At 48.9% G+C, this 20,641-nt stretch overlaps 1 protein-coding gene across 1 annotated transcript in view; it reads right to left on the reverse strand.

Annotated features, from left to right (window-relative positions):
- Positions 1 to 20,641, reverse strand: part of HID1 (HID1 domain containing) — a 33,325-nt gene that overhangs the window by 6,164 nt on the left and 6,520 nt on the right. Inside the window, exons 2-15 of the mRNA XM_072881373.1 lie at positions 18,486 to 18,635; positions 16,016 to 16,186; positions 13,135 to 13,248; positions 10,166 to 10,272; positions 9,571 to 9,687; positions 8,583 to 8,805; positions 8,128 to 8,184; positions 7,891 to 8,031; positions 7,385 to 7,475; positions 6,565 to 6,716; positions 3,667 to 3,745; positions 2,831 to 2,995; positions 1,398 to 1,625; positions 759 to 892 (exon numbers count right to left, since the gene is read on the reverse strand). Of these exons, the coding sequence (XP_072737474.1) occupies positions 759 to 892; positions 1,398 to 1,625; positions 2,831 to 2,995; positions 3,667 to 3,745; positions 6,565 to 6,716; positions 7,385 to 7,475; positions 7,891 to 8,031; positions 8,128 to 8,184; positions 8,583 to 8,805; positions 9,571 to 9,687; positions 10,166 to 10,272; positions 13,135 to 13,248; positions 16,016 to 16,186; positions 18,486 to 18,635 (1,929 nt within the window). The remainder of the gene's footprint in view (positions 1 to 758; positions 893 to 1,397; positions 1,626 to 2,830; positions 2,996 to 3,666; positions 3,746 to 6,564; positions 6,717 to 7,384; positions 7,476 to 7,890; positions 8,032 to 8,127; positions 8,185 to 8,582; positions 8,806 to 9,570; positions 9,688 to 10,165; positions 10,273 to 13,134; positions 13,249 to 16,015; positions 16,187 to 18,485; positions 18,636 to 20,641) is intronic.

Here is a 20,641-nt window from a genome sequence, read left to right on the forward strand (position 1 = left end):
GTGTATAAATGTCGCCTTGCTGAAGGAAGAGAGGATGTGCAGGACAGCCCTCGTAATACACTTCCTACAAGACAGCCTAGAGGTTTTTTGATACCGGACCAGAAAGGACACAGACTAAGGAGTTAATGGAGAGCAATAAAAGACTACCATTCCACTGAATTTGGAAGATAGCTATTTTATAGCTCTTGATAGGGAAAACTAGCAAATGCCAGAAGGCTGACATTGCCACCAGAGCCTAGGAGGCCAGCGCAGCCTTGATTCACAGACTGCAAAGACTCTCTCTCATCTGCATGGCCAAGCAGCTGTCACTCTGAGGGCATGGTCTCAGCCAAGTCCTCATGGGAACACATTCTTGGCAGCACCAGCTAGCCAGAAGATTCTGGTAGAGCTCTCCATCCCAGAAAGGTGGGAGAGGAAAAGGAAACGGCAGTCAGAACATGAGTTGGAAGCCTCTGGATCAGGAATACTTCCCTTTGCAATTACGCACTTGCTGCTCTATCAGTAGCTTTCAAGATGGAGAAAGCTCACTCCTCTAATGTCCTAGCTCTTGCGTCACTAGCACAAACACGAAACACCCACGATGATACAACAGTACTTCTGAACCATGGTGTTTTCCAGCACAGTGCACATGTGCATATTGCCTCTAATATGATGCCTTTCTTCAGAGGGCTAACCAGACCTCTCCCGAAGTCCCCAATTTTAGTTCATTTCACACCAAGCCCTAGACCTTCCCTACACACCAGAATGTCTGGCCTTACCCTGCTCCAGGGCTCCCCATCGCTCACAGCTGCGGGTGGGCTACCCTCTGGTGGAGGCTGTGAAGACTCAGGCTCCAGCGAACGCATGGTCCCATCCTCCGATACCTGTGACTTCTCCGTGAGCTTGTCAATTCCTGTGTTCAGAAGAGAAAAAGCTGAGAAACACAAGTGAATTAAATACTCTTAAAAGTAGGGGGTTCTTCTCTGCCCTACCATGCACAGACACCCTGTGCATCTGCTGACATCTGAAATACTTTCCTTTCAACAGGAGAAGCAAGATCGTCTTGATTTCACCACCCCAAAGGAGTTCGTTTGTCTCTAAGAAAATGCTCCCTGATGTAAGAGGAACACAGGTTCACATGGATATAGTTAAACTAAGGCAAAAGGTCAAGATTAGGACATATGGCCACGTGGACACCAAGTCTGAGAGGAGAGAAACTCAAAGCAGTTTACTTTGACTTGTTTGTGATCAGCTTGGGCAAACTGATCTGAAACTCAGACTAAAAGGCAGCAAGTCTGCCTTATATTCACAGACGTAAATTCTTAATCTCTCCCACACCCAGTGAAAGGGTGAGTCCACACTATATCTCACAGAGAAAACAAACCTCTCTCCTGTTACAAAGGTAAACTAAAGCTGACCTGGGGTCGCCACCAAACTTGTCTTCAGCGTCCCTGGTTCAGCAGGGGCAGCAGGACGTGACCCTTCCATAGAGACCCCATCCTGTGAGTTGGTGCGAGAAATAGGCTCAGGAGTTTTCTTCTTGCGCTGCAGACCTTTCTGGATGGACTGTGAGTCTGTGGGTAAGTTGGCCAGCTGGTGAAATACATTCCGCTTGCGGATAACAGCATAGACCAAATTTGAGTTCCCTGGGAATCACAGCAACAAAGTGAGCAGAGAAGACTCAAAGAGCTCTGCCAATACAGCGCAGCTCACTGGGTACACAAAGCATGACTGTGGAGACCCCACAAGCTCAGCGAACCATGCTTCCACCCACAAAGGCAATGGCACAAGGAAGAAAGAGCAGAGCTTGATATCCTCTTATCCATTACAAAGCAGTACAGAAAATTCAGTTAAATTCTTCCTAGGCTGGAAGGCTGACTAGAAATGGCTTAGAAACTGACATTCAAACAACTGAGAAGAAAAAGGACAACTGAAACCACATATTAGCACCTATTTTGCAAGAAAAGGTTGTTAGCCAAGATTCAACATTTCTCCATCTTCAAAAGAGTTCACAAAACAAATCAGGGGCATTCCATTTGAGGAGAAACAGGCTTGAAATAGCAAAGCCAAAAGGCCAGAATTCTTACTGTCTGCAAGGTGGCAGAGAACAGAATGAAACCATCCCCTAAAATAAAACACAAATCACAGCCACAAAGGCTGTTTTAGGATCTGGCAACCACCATTTGCAAGATTTCCATTAGGGAAGCAGAATGGCCACTCTGGATTTGCAATTTTAAAGCAAAATATTAAATTTTGACCAGGTTAAGGAACCTCACTATTAATTTCCTTGAGGTAAAAGACTGTCATGCTTTTAAGAGGGAAAACCTAAGGCATTTCCTGGAAAGATAGCAAGTGCCAGAACTTTGTTTGGCTGGGGTCATTTGGTCTTCAGCTCCAGTGACCTGCCAGAGCAGAACTGAGAGGCACTTTTAAACATTTAAGGAGGTGGAAGTTGTTTTGTCCCCTCACCTACACTGCTGAGCAACATGAGCAGTTTCACAGCAGCATTCAGCTAGTCACAACTTAAGTGTTACGCACTCACTTTCCCTACTTCTTCCCCTCTACCCATCTCATATTCTGGTCTGCAGGAGGCTGAGATTACGCTAATAATTAGCTGTCATCTCATTTTGCTCTAACCCAATCTGTCTGGGTCAGGACCCAGCACTGATTAGCTACTAACCCAACTTCTCAATCCTAGGCAAGTCTCCATGTAGCTGGGTTTTTTTGTTTGTTTGTTTGTTTTTTTACACTTCCCTTCTCTCATCTGTTTGGACTTTCTCTGAACTTCCATCTCACGTTCTTTTGGACTAAACTACTGCAAACCCACTAAATACAGCAGTCAGTCTCTTACCATCAAACTGGTACTGAATGATGTTGTTGAAAACTTCCAGCAAGAAGAAAACGAGATGGTGGTTCTGGACAGCGGAGAACAGGAACCAGGTGGTGGAAAAAGCCTCCAGGAGATGCAGTAACTTGTTAGCAGCCACCATGGAAAGAGACTTCAGGTACGGAGACACTGTGGAAGGCAAACAAATGAAAACTGGAGAAAGAACCAAGGTGTATTTGTTCACGTGAATATACCACTAAAAATGTTGCTCCTACCACCTTCCCACCCTGCACTTCTGGGAAAGCCTCATGGAATAGCTGAGCCCAACAGGGTTCCACAGAAACATTTCCAAATATAAAAGAAGTGAAACAGAGATATTGCCTAGTAAAAGCAGGCATTTCTGCTTTTAGAGGGTCTTGTGTAGTTTTACACTAGTAACATCATCTCTGGCATGCCTCTTGAAAAGCTTACAGAACTGGAGCCACCTGGACACTCATTAAGCCCAAGGGAAGCCACTGCCACCGTGGGGAAGTGGCACTCCCTGCTGGAAAGGGATAGTACTGCTAACCACCCTCACCAGGCCTTCTGGAAAATGCCTTTCTGCCACCCCAGAGGGGCTCCAGGGACTCTGCTGTCCCACCCTCTGCCCCATCTAACTGAGCCCAGGCAATAACCCTGCAGGCAGGTCTGATCTGCACCTGGCACCTCCAGCACGGACTAGAAAGGATCAGTTTCCAGCAGCAGTCACTGACACTGGTCAATGTTAGGGGGCACAGGTAGGAGCGCAAGGAGAGGGCAGCGAGAGCAGCCAGAGCTGTCCCCTCTGCGGGTTGTGGTTTCACACCGCACATAGTGCTTACCATTCACAACGATGGTGAGCAGGCAGTCAAAGAGAGGCTGCAGCCGCTGATGCCCGCTGGTTATGATCTTGTGAAAGACCTATGGCAAGGAAGGAGTTCTTGAACAAGGTAGTACCTTACTGAATCACAGAATCACAGAATCGTATAGGTTGGAAAAGACCTTTAAGATCATCGAGTCCAACTGTAAACCTAACACTACCAAGACCACCACTACACCATGTCCCTAAGCACCTCATCCAAACATCTTTTAAATAATTACAGGGATGGTGACTCAACCACTTCCCTGGGCAGCCTGTTCCAATGCTTGATAACCCTTTCAGTGACGTAAAATTTCCTAATATCCAACCTAAACCTACCCTGGCACAACTTGAGGCCATTTCCTCTTGTCCTATCACTTGTTACCTGGGAGAAGAGACTGACCCCCACCTCGCTACAACCTCCTTTCAGGCAGTTGTAGAGAGCGATGAGGTCTCCCCTCAGCCTCCTTTTCTCCAGGCTAAACAACCCCAGTTCCCTCAGCCGCTCCTCATCAGCCTTGTGCTCCAGACCCTTCACCAGCTTCGTTGCCCTTCTCTGGACACGCTCCAGCACCTCCATGTCTCTCTTGTAGTGAGAGGCCCAAAACTGAACACAGTATTCGAGGTGTGGACTCACTAGTGCCAAGTACAGGGGCACGATCACTTCCCTGGTCCTGCTGGCCACGCTATTTTTGATACAAGCCAGGATGCCATTGGCTTTCTTGGCCACCTGGGCACACTGCTGGCTCATATTCAGCCAGCTGTCAACCAACACCCCCAGGTCCTTCTCCGCTGGGCAGCTTTCCAGCCACTCTTCCCCAAGCCTGTGGCGTTGCATGGGGTTGTTGTGGCCCAAGTGCAGGACCTGGCACTGAGCCTTGTTGAATCCCATACAGTTGACCTCGGCCCATCGATCCAGCCTGTCCAGGTCCCTCTGCAGAGCCTTCCTCCCCTCAAGCAGATCAACACTCGCACCCAGCTTGGTGTCGTCTGCAAACTGACTGAGGGTGCACTCGATCCCCTTGTCCAGATCATTGATAAAGATATTAAACAGAACTGGCCCCAACACAGAGGCCTGGGGAACACCGCTTGTGACCGGCCGCCAACTGGATTTAACTCCATTCACCACCACTCTTTGGGCCTGGCCATCCAGCCAGTTCTTAACCCAGCAAAGAGTACACCCGTCCAAGCCACGAGCAGCCAGTTTCTCCAGGAGAATGCTGTGGGAAACTGTGTCAAAGGCTTTGCTGAAGTCTGGGTAGACAACATCCACAGCCTTTCCCTCATCCACTAGGCAGGTCACCTTGTCATAGAAGGAGATCAGGTTGGTCAAGCAGGACCTGCCTTTCCTAAACCCATGTTGGCTGGGCTTGATCCCTTGGTTATCCTCTACATGCCATGTGATAGCACTCAGGATGATCTGCTCCATAACCTTCCCCGGTACCGAGGTCAGGCTGACAGGCCTGTAGTTCCCCGGATCCTCCTTCCGGCCCTTCTTGTAGATGGGTGTCACATTTGCTAATCTCCAGTCAACTGGGACCTCCCCAGTTAGCCAGGACTGCTGGTAAATGATGGAAAGGGGCTTGGTGAGCACACCTGCCACTTCCTTCAGTACTCTCGGGTGGATCTCAAAAATCAAAGCACCCTCTCAACCAAAACCAGTGCCACCCCCACACTAATCACTTCCTGACACCATTCCTTCCTAGGCAAGGCCCTGCACACTCCACAATTACACAGGTGGGGAAGGCTGCTCTCACTGCAGACTTGCACTCCAGGTGTACAAGCTTTCATTTACAAGAATCCTTTGGGGACCTGATTAGGGCCCTAACACTGCAAACAGAAACTGACTGAGCTGTTCCAAAATGCACGGGCAGCCTGAGACAAAAATAAACCACCAGGAAGTAACAAACATCTTCACCTCCAATGAATTTTGACTCTGAACCCTAATGATAGCTGCTTGAAATGCCACAGAACTAATCATTTCATATTTTATTTTAGTGCAAACTTCTAACTCAAATGTTTGTCCTATTTTTCTCAACTATACCCTCAGACATGGAAAGATTCAACTGCCTCGCAACCAGTTCAGACATTCCCAGTCTTGTCCTTCCCACCTCTAGCTGGCATGCCTGTAGAAAAGACCTGCAGCATAATGAAAATACAGAGATGATCTAAGATTAATGGAATATAATAGCAAAACACATAGCATCAAGAACAGTTCTGGTGGGCACATTTCTTCCTACTCCTTCTAATGGGAATCTCCTTTTGGAGGTTTATCAGAAGCTGCTGAGAGATTCTTCTCTGGCAAATGAGCACTAACATGACAGGAGGGTACCACCTGAGGCTGGTACCACAAAACACACAGCTGTTTGTAGGCAGTATTGTGGCCCTCAGCACTACAGACTGAAAGATGAATGAAACCTTGCAGCAACCCAAAGGGTTGAACTTGGTAGCACTGGTGTTCCCATTCTGACAGACGTGCTCCACACAACCCTGGTTACTTGGGACAGAGCCAGCAATGCAGTCAGATCTCCTGCCCTCCCTACCTGCAACCTGGTAGAGACCATGCACCCATCCCACTCATGCCAGTCCCAGTCCTTTAGACACCAGTCCAGCGCCATCCAGGATCCTGTTCTTTGGGATCATCTCATGCAGATGGAATTGCACCTCATGCATATGCACCCTGCCAGACACATCACCTCAGGTTAACAGCGTGCAAAGATCTCACCAGTGTCTGGATGCATCCCACACACTTTCTAGCTACTCAGTGGGCTGACAATCTAGGAAGGACGAGTATATTTAAGGAGGAAGGAGGACAAATATTTTTGGAGGTAAGAAACAGGAGTTCGGAGGGACAGAAGAGAACTGCTGGAGCTATACTCACTATGATGAGCAGATCTGCATGTGTCCCTGTGAAGACAGGGATGTCCATAGGCACTCGTACAGAATACGGCTTGTTCAGTCGAACTCCAAAGTTACGCTCCCCACTGAGAAGCAGGAGGATAAAAACCCCAATGTGCATCAAGCCCACTCGTGCTGCAGAAAAAAAAACAGAACAAAAACCAGAAAACAAAAAACCACACATCACAGTGAGGCCAGTGGACTCCTAAATACAGAAAGGCAGTGAGGAGAGAGAGGAAACACTATGGGACTGAAAGAAAAACTGCACAGACCAGACCATCCTGATAAGGGACATCCCACACAGAGCTCCCTCTGTTGCCAGTACCAGTGTCCTTCCCAAGCACATCTATGGGGCCAGTACAATGATAAGTCTTGGACAGATCATGCTTTTCTTCATTATGTTCTTGATGTAAACCCATCACCGTAGTAGGAAAGATACAACTACTTTCCACTACCCAGTGAAGGAGTTATGCCTGATTTACACCCAAGCCAAGAGCAGATTGCTCATTTCTCCCTCTTCATGGGATCAGGGACACAGTTTTTGACATAAGGACTCAAAATGGGTTAACACATGCTAAGGATCTCCCTTCCCTATGTTGTGGTATAGACCATGTCTTGCTTCTAGTCTGTTACAAACATTAACACCCAGCTAACTGAACCATTCTACTCTATGCCTGCAGAAGGCTAGCAACATACACTTGAGATGCTATCGCATCTCAGTAGTAGGGAGAAAGCATCTTAAAAACATTCTAGCTCAGCTGTTAAGCACAGATCATCCCAAATATTGAAAATAACCAACTTACACTGGTCCGCTCTGGCATCATTGAGAAAATACAAGATTGGGACAAGGATGTCCAGAACATCGCTGCTCTTCAGCACAAAGAAGAGGAATTTCTGGAAGAAAGGGGAGAATTTCAGACAATCACAAGCATATTTGGTTTTCTGCACCATCCACAGGACTCAGGCCAGGAAGCCTCAAGCTAACTAGTCTCTCAAGAACATTAGAAAGGCTGGTGTATGCACCATCTCCTCAACTCCGGTGTTATTTGTAGAGTTACTATAACACCTGCTCCTGCATTTACCTCAAGCACTGACCTTCAAGGAGCTGCAGCCATTCTCACAAGCTCTCCTTGGAGCCAGACCCCCACAACCCACCCAGCAGGGAGTAATGCGGCTGACCAGAGTACCACAGACTCACTGCTAACTACCTGCCCACAGCTCTTCACCAGGGCTCGGTCCAGACAGAGCTACACCAGGCTCTGGGCAATAGGCAAGGCGTGGCAAAGCTCAACAAGAAGCAGATCCACACCTTGTTGAAGTCACAAAGTTTCCAGAAGAGGACAAGGAGTTCCTGATGGAATTGGATCTTCTTGGCAGAGTTTGGTAGGTAGGTCTGGACCAGTGGGTTTGATAACAAGCGGGCCACTCCTTTCAGGATGAACTGGAAATCCTGCCAACAGACCAGGAAAGAGACCATGGTGGGCCCAGGGCTAATGCAATCAGCATGAAATCAGACAGGAAATAGTTCAGGATAGGAGCACATTACCTCCTCTCGGTGTATTCTTGAGAGGTAATTCACAAACAGATTGTCTGGTCCGGGAGGCTGCATTCAAAGAAAATGAGTGAAATGCTTACTGGCAACAAGGTTTACTCAGGAAGACAAAGTGTAACCACTGGCTCTGGGGGCTAATGTCTCTCTCTTCAGCTTTCCTCTCTGAATAATCCAGTTTTAAATGCTAGGAGACAGAACACCTCAGGGAACATAAAGTCAGGGGCTTTTCACTTACATGCTCCTGATTTAAGTCAGTGACCACAGCCTAGTGGTTTGGTCATCTACAGCTGTTTAGTGACCTACAGAAAAGAAGCAGGACTGGGCCAGAGATAGCAGACTGCAAGGAGAGACGTGGTGCTGGGCCCTACAGGTCAACATTCAATGCAAGCTGGTGTAAGAGGACCACAGGGAGTTCAGGAGAGCAGCAAATAGATTCCAGTGTCACTCACATCCACATCATCCATGGCTGTGCCAGTGGTTGTGCCATCCACAGTGGGACTTGAACTGGTGGAGCTGTCATAGTCCAAAGTGACAATCAGCACCTGGGCTGCCTCCTCCACCAGGGGCTCGCGGTAGTCAGAGAAAAGCAGGTGATTGTAAGGAATTCCATAACCCACCGGGTCGTAGGCACAGACAACATTCAGGAGCGAGGTGAAGAGTGGGAGCGCATGTCTGGGGAGGAGAAAACATTCTCAGAAGGCAGAAACAGGAAGCAAAAGGTGCTGCCTTGGGGAGGGACAGGCATCTCTCTCCCCAACAGTCTGGGGTCATGACAAAACACTAGCATCTTCCCTAACAGTGGCCCATGACTGAGCAGCCCAGAGACAAGAGCTGACACTCCAGTTCCCAGCTGGTCTCCTGGACTACAGCTGAGAGGGAAAGGGAGGTGAAAAAGGCCGTGTGGCCTCCCAGAGGAATCCTGTGCAGCAATGAGAAAAAGGGGACAGGACCTCAAAGCTCTCTAGACTCTGGAAAGACAAAACTGTCTGCCTTCAGCCAGGACTGTGCTCCCCCAGATAAGCAACTGTCACCCGAGGAGCTGAAAGTCCCAGTGAGACAATGTCACTAGAGGGCAGCATTCATCCACCACCAACACCACAAACCGCCCGCTGCAGTGCCACCACGCCACCATCCCCACCAGGGAACAGGGTCTACAGCAGGGAACAGGATCTGCCGTTTCCCACAGGACAGGGATCAGTCCTGCACCAAACTCCAGTGAGCACCATATTCAGTCTCTCCTTTTGCTGCTGAGGAACAATTCTCACTAAGCAGAGATGCTAATGGGGTGTATGTAAGACAGAGACAAAGAAAAAGGACAACAGCCCCTGGATGTTGGATGTAGCAAGTCCTATGATCCCCCATTACAAACACACTCCATGGAAGAGATTTGAAGGTATTTCTCCCCCTGGCACCCAGTCCCCCTCCTTTCACCCTCACCTGTTCTCCGTAGAGCAGAAGAACTGCACCCAGGGGTTGGCATTGCTACTGTCCGAGGAAGGAGGCAGATACATGGCCTCAGAGAAACAGGTCAGCAGCAGCTTAAGCAGCTCTGTCCTGAAAGAAGGGAAGAAGCAGCCAAGGCCTGGAGCCATTCAGGAGCAGAGACTGGGCACAGGAGGCACAATCACTTACCACAACACCACATAAGTCCCATCTAAAAAGTCCTCCCCACAGAGAGCTAAGCCCATTTCATTTCATAAGCAACACTGCTGTCACTGGCGCAAAGCTCAGCAGAATTGCTGCCTTATGAAAAAGAAATATAGTACAGGGCTCCTAGGCATTTTCAAAGCAGCTATGTTTTGCCAGTTCCTGTGGCAGACACTCCGACTCCCGTATCATACTACAAAAAAGCTATTCGGAAGGAAAGCTGTTTTTTTCTCCTGTGTTGCCAGCCCTGTTAGCTCAGAAAGGAGCAAGGATAAAGCCCCTTAGGAATCACATACACCCGAGGAGGCAAGCAGAGCCCACCTCTCTCAGATTCCCCTCTCCAGAGCCCAGTTTCTTTCCATTCTGCCTTTGCAGACCCCCTTACCTGTTCAAGTCATGGATGTAGTTAGGCTGTGGAGAATGAGCAAAGCCCACTCCTGCCTCCCAGATGTACTCACAGCTGTCGATGGAGTGGATATCTTCTGCTGTGTCCTGTGGGAGAAATAAGAGGTTGGACCACAGAAGGCAAGAGCAAGAGTTTACAGCGCTAGTGGTATCCAAGGCAGTTCAGCTCCTCTCTCTAGCAGTAGCAAGGAAACCAGCAGAGAAGCATCCAAACACTTGGACTGTACATACCAGCCCCACCCAGGGAGCACCTGACAGAGGACCTCTTATCTTCAACAGGTACTAAGCACCATGCAGAATGAGGCCCTTCCTCTAGCATGCTAAAGTGCAATGCTAGCCACCTCCACTGGGAAGGGTCACCCAATGCCAAAGGATCCAAAATACATTCTGTTCTCACTACTGGATGCATCACCATCTCCTCTCCTTTCCTCCTTTCTCATGAAACACAGACCAAGTCAGGGCTTTTCCTTTGCAGATCAAGAGCACCACACAGGGGTTCAGTCCTGCTCAACACCTCGACCTGATCTCAGAGCATGTCATGTTGAGTTTACCCACATAATAGTGACTTGCAATGGCTGCACCCCAAAGGCAGGAGAAGCAGCAAATTAACTCTCATTTATAATAAAAGCGGATATGGCTGTGACTTGCTTTTCAGAGGGTAAAGCAAGAAGGTGACTGCAAATATGTTATTTATCCTAGTGAGAACCCTCCCAGTCCCTTGACAGCTGCTGGCAGGATTCCCAAACTCTTGCTTTGCAAGCTGAGGAGATGAACCACAGCAGTTTTCCCTTCTTCTTTGTCACGGTCGGTCAGGTCAGGGTTGAAGCAGCTTCATGGAGACAAGCAGCCATTGAAAACCACCTGTCAACCCTCCAGGAATGACCAGGAGCAAGGGCCCAGATAAATATATTTGCATCAAGTGCACTTGGCACACTTTGTCTGTCTCTTTTTGGGGGTTTAATTAAGCAAATTCTACCACCTGCCTTTTTTCCTCTCTGCACATGGGGAAAGCAGATCAGAGGACTGTTTCTAATTGCTCTGGGTTCCCATTGCATAACCTCCCTTCCTTCCTCCCTCCCACAAAGGCACTGATCTCAGGACAGCAGGGCTTGACGGCAACCAAGATGCACTTACCACCCCAACCACGACTCCCACAAAACCAGCATGTTGACAGCAGCTACTGCCAACACGGAAGCAACTGCAGCTTCCTGCACAGTCTGGGCTTTTCCTGCCTTGCTACTCACTTCCTACAGATAGGCTGGAGCTCACCTGCTGCTAGGTTTCTCACCAAGCTCCTCAGAACAACTCTTGCTGAGATTGGAGTGCCCAAGACCTCCCTCCACAACCAGATCTTGAACATCTCCTGCCAGGCACAGGCTTCATGGAAAGAAATGCAATTACATCCACAAACCTGCTTCTACCATGTGTGACTAAGCAGGAACACTAGGAGACAGCATGTTACTAGCCATCATTATAGCAGTTGTCCAGGCCTAAAAAATCAGGTGCTGGTGTCTTCAAAGAGTTCAGCCTTTGCAAGTAAGTGATAAAACACAGAGATGCAGGCACTGTGCATGACAGAGGGATCCCCAATTTCTAGCCATAATTCCAGGGCTGACTTCAATAGGGCAAACAGCAAAAGAGTATGGGTCACTCCTGGGTCTCCTTTGCCCGTTTCCTTCCAGCTCTTACTCTTCCTCTCTACTCAATTCTGCTTCAGCAACTATCCACCACAATCTGTATCTCCAGGGCCATACACTGTTCTGTCATGAGCATGAGGTACTTGTACCCATCTCTCTGCTCTTAACCAGCAGTCAGACCCAAGAGCACAGGTCATACCAGATCCAGAGACGGAAGACAGCTAGGCAAAGACCACAGAGGCTGCAGGCAGCAGACAGGCAGCTAACAGCAAGGAACATAAAGCATTCATGATCTCATTGTCTAATTCAACTTGCCCAGAGCCCCTGGAAACCAGGCTGGCTGCTGCCAAGGGAGAAATCACAGATGCGGTGGGGGGGGGGGGGCTCTCCCAGGAAAAACTGTTGTCACCCCCACTTGTGCAATCCATCCCAAGTGACAGCACAAGACAAGTCCATCTCTTTCAGCCACACTCCCACTTACTCTTAGCACACACCCATGTGGCTCTGATCCAGTCTCGCCCCTTCATCCTCAGGTGACAGATTTTAACCCTGTTTCTAGTACCCAGAAACTTCAAGCAAGCAATTTAGTACGCAGGTTTGTCAGGGAATTTTGCAGCCAATTACACAGTGGTTTAGCATATTCATTTTTAATTTACTTCATAGCTATACCAAAATGGAGGGCTGCCCGCTTTTGCTTATAGACTGGACCTACAAGAAACATCACAGAGTCATTGACGGGGAGAGAGAAAGAGATAGGGAGGGAGGGAGATGCACCAGAATCTGTCCTTAGCACACCTGAAGTAAAGACAGTCACCATAAAGATCAGAACACATTTGTCTTTGCTGCAATGATACAAAGAGGGAGAGGAGGTGGAAAGACACAACAGAGACCATCTACTCATTCACATCACAGCACCTGCGATCAGGCAAACAGCTGCTTCCTGCCCCAGACTGCACCAAATCGCCAGTGAAAGGAACAAGGTGCTAAAGGTCTCTGCTCTGATGGCAACAACAGAAGAGCGGTTGATTGCCAGCACAACCACCTTCTCCTGAGGGTCGAGCTGTAGTGTGGGGGTAAGTGTCAGCCACTCCAGCTGAGACTCACCCAGATGCCTCAGAACATCTGTTTTAGAAGGCACAAACACCACACAGCGAACCCAAGATGTTGATCAATATTAGTCACTGTGGGTTCAAGCTCAGCAACTCCGTATTTTCCTGCCTGCAGGTTTGCAGGAAGCTGCTGGGGTTTTCCAGGGTACCCCCACCATGCAGCTAATCTACCTCTATGCATATAACCTCATGATTCAACTTACCACCGTGCTCCTCCGGTGGCTCTGCACAGTGAAATCGGGACAGAAGAGCAGATCTGCAACAGCAAGGAGCAGTGACTCAGCCAGTGGCCGGGCATTTTCATCGTCTTCATCCCCCTAAAAGTGAGAAACGTGGAAGAGTATTGTCAGCCTAGGGCTAGCAAAGAGCACACAGTAACACTAGTATAACACAGCAAGAGAACATACATTCCCCAAGAACACAGAGGGAGGCAAGAAGTTACAAAGGAACAAGAAGGAGAAACACATGAAACTCAGCCAGTAAAGGAAAGACATTCCCCCCCCGGAAGGTGATGACTAAATAGGAACAAGCTCTTTAATGACATTAAACTGAGCAAAAGCCTAGAGATGTCGTGGAAACAGAAGAGTAGCACTGGACCTTGCCACATGGAGATGTTTGACAAAAGGAAAGGGAATCATTTACAGAAAAGAGGGCTTTACAGTCGTGAAAGAAGGTGATTTGGATGGTGCACAGAGACAGCAATAGGAAGAAGCCAGCCAGCAGCAATAAGGTGTAAAACCTCTCAAAGTCCTGCATGGGCTGCCCAGAACTGGAGGTGACAGAACCAGGAGAGGCCGTGCACCATGCTCAGCAAGGGGCTGCCTCAGCCATGGCAGAGCAAGCATGACAGCAGAGGGGATTTTGTAGTCTCCAGCGTTCAAAGCAATCACTTGAATCATGCATGGCTACTCCTCTGCAGCCGTTGCCATGGGAAACCTTGCCAGATCCTGCCTGTCAAAGAGCATCCTGGATGGGAAGCCTTCCCCACCACACACTGGTGCTGGAGGGAAAGGCAGGGAGCAGAAATGGCAGGAGCTTATCTATCTCAGCCAGGCCTCTGTCAGTCTGCACACGACTCATGGCTCTTAAATCACAGCAGGCAGCTAACAGAGATAATAGCCTGTGTGGCTCTGACGTCTGTCTCAGTGACAGCAGGAAGACTACCGTCAAACAGATCCCGGATGTAAGGAGAGGCCCAGAGAGGATGGATGGTACCAGCACAGCAAAGATGCTTTTACTTGGGCTCGCGGTCAGAGATCAAATGAAAAGCGTTAGTGTCCAAGGGGATTTATTTTCCAAGAATGATCTTTGCTAACATCACCTCAGTTGCCAGAAAAAGTCCCTGCAGGCTCTGGGTACCACCACATCCAAAATGGGTGACACACAACAAACCAACAGATCTGTACACACTGCAGACTTCCTTACAGAGAGAGGCACCCCTCTCCCAGGAGCTCTGCCATCCATCACTGCATTATGAAGCAGATGAAGGATAATCGCAGAGATATTTACTAATGGTCCAGGCATATCATCTTCCCCCTCAGTTCCCAGGGATAAATCAGACTTCAGACAGCAAAGCAGTTGCCCCTAGATTAGGCATGACCCCAGCTTCCCTAACTTCTCAGAGCTTTATTTGTTATCCCCTGCCAGGCAGCTCAGCCAGCCTTAAAACTGCTTCTGCACATGGTTAAATAATGAAGCACACTGAACCACAACAGCTCCCCTGACATTCAGGAGGCACACCGAAGCGGGAGGGCTCCCAAACCCAGCACCCATGCACTGGGCTGGATCGCCTTGGGGTGACCTCACCACTCTAAGGCTGAGAAACTCTCTCCTCCAACTACTGAACAAGGTGCAAAAATAGTTGTAACAGCAGCCTGGCTGGATCAGAGCACCAGGCACCCCGTGTATTCCTTCCCAAAACAAGCTCCTCCATTGTTAAGCCTCTCCAGCACTCCCTGACCCCTACAGGGATGAAAGGGTGGACAACCACCACCCTCCCAATCACACAGATCACATAACACAGCAGGGCTAGCAAAGACTTCCCCTTCCACCGCCCAGAACTGCCCCTTGAAGTGGCCTCAGGCAAATAGATTAGAGGTGACAGGCAGAGACAATGCAAGGTGCAAAGTTTGTACTATACCAACCACTGCTGATCCTTTATAACCTTCCCCAAAAACACTGCAGTACACTTACAATTCAGGGGAAATCACACTCTTCAGTACAGCCACGCTGACCTGCAGATTCAGAAACTCATAGGAGAGTGCTCTCTATGCACAGAGCAGGCAGCTGCTGAGGGAGCAAGCAGGCAAATTCCTGGCCTAACTCAACTGTGTGTTCAACACCATTTCTCCTATTTGCAGGAGATCCTAAAGCACTTTCACCCTGTTCCTCTGAGAGACACAGAAGAGCACTACTATGCCTGCTCTCCAGACAGAGAAATGTAGGGGAGTTCAGAAACTCCCCTGAGCTTATACACATCACTGACAGAGCCAGAAACAGTACCTAATTCTTTAACCACTCTTGCTCAGTTGTGGGCTTCACCTATCAGGCTAGGCCCCTGGCTAAAACTGTATCACTCAGCTTATAAGCAGGGTATTGAGTCATGACGCTGAGAGCTTCTCTGGTACTATTTGCTTTAAATGTGACATTGTAAAATCGGTGGAAATGACACCCTATTTCAGTTTGACTTGAATCTTAAATCAACTTTAGTTAATGGAATAAGGTCATTTCGGTTTAAGAAAGTCATGCAGCCTTTAGTACTGCTCTCATGTTCATTTCGATTCACACCTTCAGTTATACTGGAGAAGCCTTCCCTCACATACTAGTGTGCTCTCCCACAGCTACACATCCAAGTGAAATATTCAGATGTTGCAGCAACCTGTGCTAAACAAAGCAGCTGAGGGCGAGAGGAAGAGCAGCAAGACTCAAAGAAAGGAAAAGAACTTAGAAAGTGCCACCTAATTTCTGACCAAATAGAAATAACTGAATAACTGGAATAAAGTTGCCCCCAAAAGTATATAGGGTCTCCTTGCTACAGCCTCCCCTTTACCCTCCAGAAAGAAGAATAAGTGCCAAGAGACAGACCCCTCCTCGGCCAGCCCCAGGGACAGTTGACCAGAAGAAACCTCTCCAGTCTGGGTCCTCAAAGATGTAAGGCAGGATACGGGTGAGGAGCCGGCAGCAGTTCAAGACGATTTGCCTCTCCTTCTCCGTGTGGCAGCCGCTCTCTGCTCCCTGCACCAGCTTCTCCACAGCCTGAAGGAAACAAAACCAAGGCAGGTAGTATAAGCCCCAGACACAAGTTAGCAAGACTTGGGCAGGTCTGTCCTGCTGGCCACACCCTCACACAGAGTTATAAGCAGTCCTTGGAGCCCATTTTCTCCAAGTTCAATGGTACAGGTGCTGTTGCTGTTTGCAACACTGCAGAAATAGGGTTAATGATCTTAAACACACCTTCTTGAATTTCTACTGTACCACTGCAAGAGACCTTACATGCCAGGGCTAATCCATGCAGCACACGTGTCATGCCATGTGAGACAGACAGCCACAGCACCAGAAGGCTCCTTCCAGCACTGCTCCATGACACCACACACTGCAAAGAGCAGATCAGATTAATCAGCCACATCAGTTACACAAGACACAGGCAGAACCAAGGCAGCAGCGCTGTGCTGCATGGTGAGGTGCTGGCAGGGGAAGATTGCACAGAAACACACGAAGTCGACAGATCTGTATGTGCTGTTGCGATTACAGCAGGGACCTCTCCTGACTCAGGAGGTGGGAGGTAAGCTGCTGTCTGTGGCTATTAAGTGACCCTGTGAATAGGACTGCTTGCTCTGGAAAGAGCTTCTGGGCTGTCTCTGCAGTCCATCCAATCGCTACTGAAACTCCCAATGGGGACAGTCACAGTGGGTTTTTGAGAATAGGATGTGGGTCTTGCCAGGCAGCAACCACAGCCCCAGGAGGCAGCGGCAGGAGATTTTACCCACGGAGAGAAAAGGGCAGCTCCTTCCCCCAGCAGCTGGACCCACTTGCTCTTACTCTCTGATCCCAAGGGGAAACAGAGGGGGAATGAAAGCCAAAACATTTACCAAGGATTCACCCTGTTGCTTTTTAATTCATGAGGTCATGTGTAGCTGCTTATTTTCATAGCAGACTGTCTGGGTCACTGACTCTGCTAGCCTGCGTCACTGCCTTAATGGCTATTTAAATGCTGTTTGTGTAGTCTCAGTCTGTCCACACACTACTCTATGACTGAGCTTAACTATTTTTTCAGGCACATTTATGACTCTGCACAGTCTGAGTCTCCAGCCATGACTGCAAATGACATTTCAGCCATGCTGTTGTGCTCTCCACAAACATGCAGCATTGCTAAGTCCAGTGGCACACTGCACCTGGCACCGGTCAGGGCCCTCAGCCTGGGAAAAGCACTGCAGGAGTCTGCAGCCTCCTCTGACCCTGATATCCCAAGATCTAGGGCTCCTGAATAAACAGCCTTGCACCAAGAAGGTCTCCCAACACATCCATTTCCAGTAGGGAGAAGGGCCCATATTTTAGCCTTCGTTTTGGGGGACAGAGGGCACAGAGACAAAGGGGTTATGTGGTCAGTACACGTCTCCCCAGCCCTTCTCAATTCCCAAGCTGCTGATTGCCAGAAGCCAGGGAAGAACCATTCCATTTTTCCTCATTTTTGTATTCTTTCTCAAGTATCCACTACAGGCATCTGTCTGAGGCACGATTCCCAGTCAGAGGTACCTTCACTATGATTCAGTAGATCTCATTCACATTTTGTAGAGCAGGAAAGAAAAACAGGACGACAACAACCATTTAAAACTGGGAAAATGCCATTCCAAATGTTTCCAATACTACAAATTCAAGGCTACTCTTTGCACGGCTCAAATCAGGAGCATTATTAGCACCTGAACTTTCCCAGGCAGAATAAGTCTCAAGCTGTCGCTCACCAGCTTGACAACTTGCCAAACCTGGCAGGGTAGGAAATGTGAGTCAATGTCCCTTGTGCTCCAGAAAAGGCCATGGCAACACTAGAAGCAGCATCAGGGATGTTCTGATGTCACAGCAGAAGGAAGAAGTCTTAAGATCTCCCCCCAACTTCATCCAGGCACTCGTACAGTGTCAATCTCCACATCCCTCTGGGATCTATCGGCTTGAAGCCAGACTGATGCATGGTGAGGAGCAATTAGATGCAGACAGGGAATCAGATGTACCAGCCTCCCCACAAATATGCAGCCTTGGTACAAAGTCCCCTAAGCAGGAATCAGTTTACATAGCAGGCAAGACCCAAAAGGGCAGGGTGAAACACAGGAAAGGGACAAGAGGAAAAAGGCTCCAAAGTGAGCAAATGCCAGCTGTGGTCTGTGCTAAACCAAGAGAGGAAGGGCTGAGAGTTACCATCAGGAGGAGACCGGGACAAGCAAGCACAGCATGTGGTACAAGGAAATAATATGATACCTGTCTCCCCTGGGGAGCCATAGGACTATTGATCCAGGGACACCCCCTACTAGCATAGCACCAATGAATAAGACAGCACCAACCTTACCTTATAACACAAAGTCGCCAAGTTTGAAGGCGATTCTTCTCTCACTGCTCGGATCTCTGCAGCTGGTACAAGGGCAAAGACATCCTGCACTGAAGTGGCTGTGTCTGCCCAGAACTGGTCCCAAAAGGCATCATCTGTTGCCTCCACGGGCTGTGGAGAGACAAACATGGTTACAGATGCAGAACTTCCATTCTATGAGGTCCAAACATCAGCGATTATGCCTGGCTTGGGGATGTGACCAGGCACAGAAGTTCAATAAAACATACTGGCACTGGTTTTGTACCTCAACCTCTTTTGTTACCAGGGCTTTGGCCAATTTGATCTCCCAAACAGACCATCCCCTCAGCAAGGGGGTGAGCAGCAAGACATTTGTGTGACCAACTGCATCAGACTGGGACTCTCCAAATCTTTCATGGAGTCACAACATATATGAGGCCTCCTGCTTGTCTGCAACCTAGGGCATGTATTACAAGATCTTTACCAACACACATGGGCCAGGCTGCTGTCATGTATTCTGTCACCTTCAGAGCAAGCCAAGGATGCCCTGAGCGTGCAATGGAATTACTTCTATTGCAACCAAAGTCTCAAGGAAGCAATCAGGGACAACTCACATTAGGGCACGAACAGACCCACGGAACTGACAGACCTGCCCCAAAGCACTTACAGATGCAACAGAATTGATCTTTCCAAATCAAATATTTATGGGGAACTGGACTCAGTGCAGCTGGTCACTGCCAAGGCTTTGTTCTTAAAAAGCACTAAGTGTGCAATTCAAAGAGGAAGATGGAAGGAGGAGACTGAGATACCAAAAAAAGCAATCCATTTCAGACCTGTGGTTTGAGAAGCCTGCTCCCTATGCCTGGACACACACCTCTCCCAATTACCTTTTCTGGTGTTGCAGGTGCAGACAACCCCTCTTTTACCAGCACTGTTGTCCCCTTTTCACTGGGAGAGTACGATTCTCCCTGAGCCCACCCTGCAACCCCAGTGCTAGGGATGCTGGCCACAAGGATGGTCTGTTTGCCAGACTGCAGCTGGAAAGACAGCTCTGTACAGCTGGCTGCAGCGTCCCAATGTTATTTCCCCCAGCTTCTTCCTGAGAGCGGGGCATCAACTTAGAAATCAAAACAACAACGATGACAACCTGGGTGTCAGGTTATATGCAGCTGCACAAAGTGGACTGGACCTTGCTTTGCCCTTTATGGCTTTGCAGAGCCAGAGAGCAGCACTGGCCATTCAAGGTGAAGCAGAGACAAACGGTGGCTCAAACACATGAGGCCAGCAGTGCCTTCAGCTCTGCAGAAGCCTGGCAATGACCTACCACTCCCCAAAAGGTGAAAATGCCAGCACTGTTTGCCGAACAAGAAGGCATCGCCATTACAGAACATCTCAAGCATCCAAAGCCTGGGAGCTCTGAACAATCAGGAAAGACTTAACTTTTCAGCCAGCCTAAAACTGAGCATGGCTCTTCCCATCTAAATGCTGATATTTGCCAAGAGACAGGCATTGCCCAAACAAGGCTGGGAGTGCTCATCCAGCCCAAGGGCCCTGCTACAGGGGTGGGATAGATACATGTGTATCTATGCCAAGCAGTGGCAGAGGTGGATCCACAATTTCAGTCAAAAGAGGAAAATGGAAGCTTTTCCAGAGGCATTTCCCCACGCTGAGGCATGGTGGCACTTTCAGCAGGTCAGAAGAGCCACCTGCCTGAGCACCTCCAGCCCTTGGCTTGGGGCGAGGGGAAGCCTCCTGCCTGCAATGTGCAGTGGCTCTAAAGCAAACAGCAGCTCTAACTGCGATATTCAGCACCGTGGGTGGGTCTACCATGTCAGATGGGAAAGGGACAAAAATATGAACGTGTGTTTAACTTAAACAGTTCCTGCCCACTCCCAGCTCTGCTGTAGTACGCAGAAAACTTGACCAGCTCTATCCTGTTTCTAAATGCAGCCAAGACGCAACTCCGGGGAGAACAGCTCATTCACAGCTCTGACACCAAGAAGTGCTGCATTTCCCCCTTTGCTATCACCTCCTGAATTAACAGACACAGTCTGCGAGCAGGTGATGTGTCACTACCACTCAAAGGCCAAAAAGTGAGAGGGGCAGGCAGGCAGGCCACCCCCAAACTGGTATAGCAGGTTACTGCCCTGCGGCTCTCT

The sequence above is a fragment of the Ciconia boyciana genome, chromosome 16 (genome assembly GCF_034638445.1).
Source record: "Ciconia boyciana chromosome 16, ASM3463844v1, whole genome shotgun sequence".
Lineage (NCBI taxonomy): Eukaryota > Metazoa > Chordata > Aves > Ciconiiformes > Ciconiidae > Ciconia > Ciconia boyciana.